Raw genomic sequence first — 7,470 nt, forward strand, 5'->3', positions numbered from 1 at the left:
GATACACTTAAGTGACTCTCAAAGTTGGGACGTTACACAAACACCAATGAGGCAGCACAAGCAGGTTTCAGCCCTTAACCGACGACCCACCATCCTTTATCTGGTGTGCGCGGCTGCATTGTTCTCCTTCCTCCTCTTCTACATCCAATCCTCTTTCTTCTCAGGTATATTCACGGTAAACGCATCACACTTGTAATATCAATCATTCTATTTCTGTTTTCTTAATTTCCGTTTAAATTCGCATGTTCAGGGTCCCTTTCTTCGGCTCGCAAATCCAAAATTATCCGCATCTTGTCTAACTTTCAGTCCAGTGTTCAGCAATGTGTGGTAACTGTTCGATCTGAAACATTTCTCTCTGATGAATAATACTGATGTGGTTATTTATTCATCTTATCATTTCTTAATATTATTGATGTGTAACTCCGGCTACACTCACTTCCAATTCTGATAGAAGCACAGAAAAAACATATAAGCATCATAATCTATGTCTTGTGTTTTTATTTTTTTAAAAGGATAGAATATAGTTGTGTTAAGATATGTGCTGACGTTGGAAATTGAAACAGGATAAGAGGGGGCTAGGACTCACTGCTCATATAATTGACCATTGCAATTTGATCCTTAAATACCCTGAAGGTACCAACAGCTCTTGGGTATGTCTTTCTGTCTCCTCAATTCTGAGTTCTGAGAACTCTTATTTTTTTTAATGTTTCGTTAGTGGTTAAACTGTTGAGTTTCTTTTTTCTTTTTCAATGTTTAAATTATTGCAGTACAACGCACAGTTTAAGCACTTTGAGCCGTTGGAGTACAAATATGATGTGTGTGAGGCAATCCTGTTGTGGGAACAGGTGCATTGTCATGACACTCCTTTTGTTCCTGTTTCATTTGAAGTTTTAGAATGAGTATTTACTTGGGCTGATGTGTTGAGATGTTGCAGTATCGGAACATGACAACTGTGTTGACCAGAGAGTATCTTGATTCTCGACCTGGTGGTTGGATGGATTACGCTCCACAAAGGATAGCACAGTTGTATGGATCTTGAAACTTTATTTCAATTTTGTTTATTGGGTTGCATGTGTTATCAGTTAGTGTATGTGTGCGAATGCCTTTTCTTCTTGTAGGGGGACAAAGAAGTGCACCAACAAGACTCTTTGTGAAGAGAACCTCAATGTGTTATTACCTGCAAAGCCCCCATTTCACCCACGGCAGTTCCGAATTTGTGCTGTTGTTGGTAATTCTGGGGACCTTCTGAAGACTACATTCGGGAAAGAAATTGACAGCCATGATGCTGTTATTCGGGACAATGAGGCCCCTGTTAATGAGGTAAACATGTCAACCCATCATAATGGGGACAAAGTTTTAACAATTTCTTCTTTCATTTCCGTTTTCTTGAAATCCTATTAGTTTATCCAAAGCATAGATGAAACAACAACCTGCTTCTGCAATATCCAACAATTATATTCTGAACAAGATCCCAAAAAGTGATATAGTATTAGAGTTTGTAGTGTATTTATCCGATAGGCTATTAAAAGAGTCGCGGATACTTATTTTGTCCCTATATGGATTGTGTAGGAATATGCCAAATATGTTGGTCTTAAGAGGGATTTCCGTCTAGTTGTCAGAGGTGCTGCGCTTAACATGGTCCCTATTCTAAAAGGATCTGGTAAGTTATGATTATTTTTTCGTTTGTCTGTTAGTTCATGGTATCTATATAATGAAAGGATTAAAACTTGTTCTTTTGCAGACACTGAGGTTCTCATAATCAAAAGTCTGACACACAGAGAAATCAATGCAGTTATAAAGGTGAGAATCTGTTATTTATAACCGGTTCATTGAATGCTTTTAGGTGTATATCAGTACGGATGGGAGCAACTGGATACCTAACTACTTACTATAATAGGTTTATCTACATTTTTTCAAACTACCTTTTATGGCAGACCATACCCAACCCAGTCTATCTCTTCCAAGGAATTGTACTACGTCGAGGTGCCAAAGGAACTGGAATGAAATCTATTGAGTTAGCGCTCTCCATGTGTGATATCATTGATATATATGGATTCACTGTTGATCCAGGATACACTGAATGGTTAGTTTATCTATTTTGATATTGATTATTTCTCAAATTCTTGGTCTTTCCTCCATTGATACACAAAATCTTTATTTTTAAATTATTTGTTTATTTATTTTTGTAAATGTAAGGTTGTGATACTAAGACTTTCGAACATTTTATCTTCCCTTTTTATCATTTTTTTTCTTATAGGACAAGATACTTCTCTAAGCCTAGAAAGGGACACAATCCACTTCAAGGAAGAGCGTATTACCAACTTCTAGAATGTCTTGGGGTATACATTAATTATAAATTTTTATACACAATATATTTAGTGTGTATATTTTATAATGATTTCGATTTGTTTTATTGTCAGGTAATCAGGATTCACTCGCCCATGAGATCTAAGAGGAGGGAAGACTGGTCAGATATACCTAGTAGAGAAATGATAAGGCAAGCACATGCAGCAGCTTTGCACTTGAAAAGGAATGAAGACGGTCATGGAGGTGATTTAGGACAGTTTGGCAATTGTAAGGTGTGGGGCAATGTGGATCCAGAGAACAGTGGACCTGTCTCAGGATCACCAGACATGAGTGATATAAGGAAATATTCAAATTATAGTAAATGGGAAGTGATGCCTTTTGAGAGTTTGAGGAGGGAAGCACAGGATCATTATAACCAGATGCAAGGGGTCTCTCTATATAAAATGGACGACAATAGGTTGGATGATCTAGTCTGTGTGAGACATTCCTTAAAATCTGAGGCGTAAATGGTGCCTTTGCTTTCTATTGATATTATTTGATCGTGCCCAACCTTCTATAGAAGCTGGGATGAAGTTACTTTCTGAGGGCTGCTGGCATAGCTTCCCAACAGCGTTCTGTTTCTTCACTTATTCAGCCAGAGCGTAGCACCAATCTCAACTCCAAGTGAAAAAAATGGAATGAATATGCATAATTCCACCAACCCAAGTGATTCATGTTAGGGCCTAGAAATCACACTACAGGAATTCTGACCCCAGAAGTTTGTTGTACCATTTTTTTTTTCAGTTCTGGAATGGACAGTCCTTAGTCCGTGGCATGATAGGTATCTAACTTCTATAATGTATTAATTGTCTAAAGAAGTATCTGCAAAAAAAAAAACATTTTTTTATGATGATGGATAAAGAAAAGGATAGTGAGCTGTTTTGTTTTACGAGATTTTCAATGTATTTATTTTGTTGTTAAGCTTTTTTCCCCCTTTATTAATGTTTTTTCTCTTTTGTTCCTCTTTCCACTACTTATCTTGAGTTTGTTACCACAAATTGTTGCGTGAATTATTTTGCTGAATTTACCTTTTCATTTTGTTTACTAATTGGTCAGCTCAAGATCAATAGCTCTTCAAATATTTGTGACTCATGCAACATGTTATCTATTGTTGGATGAGTTACTCAAAGTTGATCCTATTTCTCAATTAAACTAGTTCTATTAAGCAATTCTCAATTGTGATGATCTTGGAGGAACTTTCTGTGAGCCCAGAGTTTCACAAGAATGTGTATTACACAAACACAAAATCTTCATGTTTTCATGCCTACTTAACTTTTCATACCAACTTCTAGTGATCGATGTGTTTGGTAGTACATAGTTATAGACTCTTTTGAGTTTCGTATAAATTTTACAATAATTATACACTAAATTTGATAGCTTTGGCTCTCTCTTCTTCATTTGTTTAAAATTAAATAAAATAGAAGGAGCTTTCCGGTTACAGGCATTCTTTTATTTCTCCACATAATTTGTTAACATTTCTTTAATATTAATTTGATTTTCTAAAAGCAAACATCAACATTTTCTAGAAGGTTAATTTTTCATTTAGTTGGTTATATAAAAATATTACATATATCTAATTGATGATAATATTAATAACTCATTGTAACTAGTTTTACAATTTGTTAATCCGAGTAATCTCTTTCTCTCTATCTATATATTTAGATTGACAACTTAATTATTGGTTAATTAAAATTGCATAACTTTAAAAGATTAAAAGATTAAATTTGTAATTAAAATTTGAGGGGAACAAAATTGTCCATCAGTTAACTTATATAGATTAAAATTGAATTTAAGCTCGTATCTTATTTTTGAAAAAATAAATTTAAATAAAATGTTGTATTTGGACAACCGATACTAGAGGATTTAGTAAAGGGGGGTTTTGTTTTTTTTGTTTTTTTTTTCTATGCGGCGTGATGAAGAAATCCAATGCTACGGGAGAGTAACGAAAGCATAGAAATTAAGAGAAACTGAGGTGCCTTATGGAGAAGAAGAATTGGAGGGATTAAATTTCTAGGGTTCGCGACATTCATTTTGGAGTGGTGAGCGAGTCTCTAAATTGGGCGAATAGTTGAGAGTTTGGGGGGACCAAAACAAATATTCTGGAAAGTCTAAGAGTGAGAGAGAGAATTTACGAGGCACGGGTAGCAAGTTGGGGAGGTTGTTCGAGTGGAGTGTCGAACGCATGAGGCTGCGGAAATTGGTGGAAAGAGTTGAGCAGTGAGGAAAAGCTAATTTTCCAGATATGGGGAGCTAACTTGTATGTATTGTTGTTGACGGTTTGAATGCCCAATTCTTGACGGAATACGACCTTGATGGATAACTTGTGATCTGAAATTGGTTTGTTGGTTTCAAAACGGATTGGTTTGGTTATTGTTTTTTTCGCTCTTTGTGTATTATGAGAATAAATTGGTAATTAGGCTTAAATGCTTATAACCTTTCCATTCAACTGTGTTTGCCTCATTAGAGAACGCCTCAAGGAGCTTCGAATCCAACTCCGACCGGTCTACTCAGTCATTTCCTCGGAGTGTCTTTCATTTTCAATTATGTTCCATGAATTACATCAAAGCATGTTCGAGGAAAAACGGAATTTTGACATTGCAAAAACGACACTTTCAGGTCGATGCTTCCATCATCAAGACAGGCTTCGATCCCAACACGTATCGTTTCAACTTTCAAGTAAAGAATCATCTCCTACATGGGGATTTGGGTGCAGCACGCAAACTGTTTGACAAAATGCCTCACAAGAACATCATCTCCACCAACACTATGATCATGGGTTACTTAAACTCTGGCAATCTTTCCACTGCTAGGAGCTTGTTTGATGGCATGGTTGAACGCTCGGTTGTTACCTGGACAATGCTCATTGGTGGCTACGCTCAGAACAATAAGTTCCGCGATGCTTTCGGTCTCTTCGCTGATATGTGTAGGCACGGCTTGGTTCCGGATCATGTCACCTTGACGACTCTCTTATCTGGGTTCACTGAGTTTGAAAGTGTCAATGAAGTCGCACAAGTGCAAACCCATGTTGTCAAATTGGGGTATGATTCCACCCTCACGGTTTGCAACTCGTTGCTTGATTCTTACTGTAAGACGCGTAGCCTAGGTTTGGCTTGTCACCTCTTCAAGCATATGCCGGAGAGAGATAATGTAACTTTCAATGTGTTGTTGACGGGGTACTCCAAAGAGGGCTTCAATCATGATGCTATCAACCTGTTTTCAAGATGTAGAATTTGGGGTTCAATCCCACTGAGTTTACTTTTGCTGCTGTCAACACCCAATTTTGTCCGGGTACGTTAAATAAAATAAAAAAAATGTGTGTCAGAATGTGTATCTTTTCTCTTTGTTTTCATTTTTATTTTCATCATCATTTTTAAGAATAAAAATCAAATAAAAAGTATATTAAGTCTTTTCTGTCTTAATTTTATCTTTATTTCATATTTTTATTTTTATTAACTTTATTTTACTTTAGTTTTCATTTTTATAAAAATAAAAATTATACAAAATACAAAAATAGAAAAATACAAAAAATTTATAAAAAATAAAAGAAAAAAGAAGTGGCTCGTTGACAGCGCTAAGAGCGTTCGTCCTAAGCGTTCGTCCTAAGCGCTCGTCCAGAGCGCTCGTCTTGAGCGCTCGCCTGGGAGCTCGCCCTAAGCGCTCGCCTGAGCGCTCGTTCCCCTGCTGCGAGAACGTTCGTCCTTTCTCTTCTACCTTTCGTCCTCAGCGCTCGTCCCCGATTTTCGAGCGCTCGTCCTGAGCGCTCGTCCACCTCAACCCTCTGAGTGCTCGTCCTGAGTTCTTTGAGCGTTCGTTCTCTTGTTGAGAGAACGTTCGTCCTATTTCTCTTCTACCATTCGTCCAGAGCGCTCGTCCTGAGCGCTCGTTCACAGCACCCCTTCTCAACGCTCATTCTGAGCGCTCGTCCACCTCACCCCTCAGACAACGCTCGTCTTGAGCGCTCGTCCACCTCACCCCTCAGATACCGCTAAACCCCAATGCTCGTCTTGAACGCTCGTCCGGAACGTCCGTCCTAATTCACTTCTACCGCTCGTCCTAATTTTCCTCTACCGCTCGTCCTAATTTTCCTCTACCGCTCATCCAAGTCACGCCTTATACCGTTCGTCCTCTATGAACAATCGTTTGTTATTGACCATGATCTTTACCGTTCGGTTAAGTATTAATTTGGTGACGCTCGTTCGGGATTTCATTTGATCGGTGTGAGTTTACAACCGTTCGTTTTAATCGTTAAATTAGTACCATTCGGTCATGATTGAGACGATCGTCCAGAACTTGTTCGACCAAGATTTAAAACGTTCGTCCTATTTGTTTATTAGCAACGTTCGCTTTTGACGTTGCTTATACTCAAAGAACGAGCGTTCATAGTTAGCTTGCGGTCTCATAAACTCGAGCGTTCGTTTTCTGTTGGATCAGTGATCGTATGCGAGCGTCCATGTGTAGCGATCGGCCTTAATTTTTACTCGAGTACGCGTTCGACCTGTTTGTTTTTACCATGTGAACGTTCGGTCTGTGTGTTAAATGGTTAGTACGTTCGGTCATATTAGGCTAACGGACGTTCGTTCTCGGTAGTTTTTGGCCGAACGTTTAGAAGGGTCGTGTTACGTTTTAAAATTTGTTTGAACTTTACACCGAAGTTCCCACCTTCAGCTGTCCTGTGCAGATTCCTCTGCCCCTCTTCCAGCACTGTAAAGTGGTCCTTTTACCATGACAATTGTTCTTTACACATCAGAACAGGGGATTCAAAAAGAAAAAAGAACAGCACTATCTCCAGATCATCATCCTCATTTTCCAACCTCGGGATATTCATCTCGAACACCACCTCCAACATCTATCTCTTCCCGAGAGCTCATCGTTATCCTCAGCCTGGTACCACCTCCAGGATTCATCTTCAACCTATCCTCACGGCCTTCATCTCCAACACCTCTTTATCCTCTCAATGAGCAATTCGTGCTATCCTCCGTTGCTTCATCACCTTTCCATCCTTTTGTTCCATCCATCAAGTACCCATTCGAAACCAATAAACCAATGTTTTTTTGAACCTGTAACCAGAGAGCATCAACATCCATAAGAACCTGTAACACTGTTGATCAAATTCGGCAAGTGTAC

General features: G+C 38.4%; 1 protein-coding gene and 1 long non-coding RNA gene across 2 annotated transcripts; both read left to right on the top strand.

The window, feature by feature from the left end:
* Window positions 1-29: 29 nt before the first annotated feature.
* LOC148204936 (sialyltransferase-like protein 1) lies at window positions 30-3,235 on the top strand. Its single transcript, XM_088100736.1, has 11 exons — window positions 30-164; window positions 251-327; window positions 564-650; window positions 768-845; window positions 935-1,026; window positions 1,119-1,320; window positions 1,570-1,660; window positions 1,742-1,800; window positions 1,935-2,083; window positions 2,258-2,339; window positions 2,421-3,235. Exons 1-11 carry the CDS (start codon window positions 47-49, stop codon window positions 2,811-2,813), a joined length of 1,428 nt encoding a protein of 475 aa, XP_087956862.1. The 5' UTR covers window positions 30-46; the 3' UTR covers window positions 2,814-3,235.
* A 606-nt stretch (window positions 3,236-3,841) lies between these two features.
* On the top strand, window positions 3,842-5,765 carry LOC148204937 (uncharacterized). The gene is made up of 2 exons (XR_015782666.1): window positions 3,842-4,683; window positions 4,811-5,765. It is a non-coding gene; the product is annotated as an uncharacterized LOC148204937 (long non-coding RNA).
* The last annotated feature ends 1,705 nt before the right edge of the window (window positions 5,766-7,470 follow it).

Source organism: Vigna umbellata, chromosome 1 (genome assembly GCF_029865625.1).
Source record: "Vigna umbellata cultivar VRB3 chromosome 1, Vumbellata_1.0, whole genome shotgun sequence".
NCBI classification, from domain to species: domain Eukaryota; kingdom Viridiplantae; phylum Streptophyta; class Magnoliopsida; order Fabales; family Fabaceae; genus Vigna; species Vigna umbellata.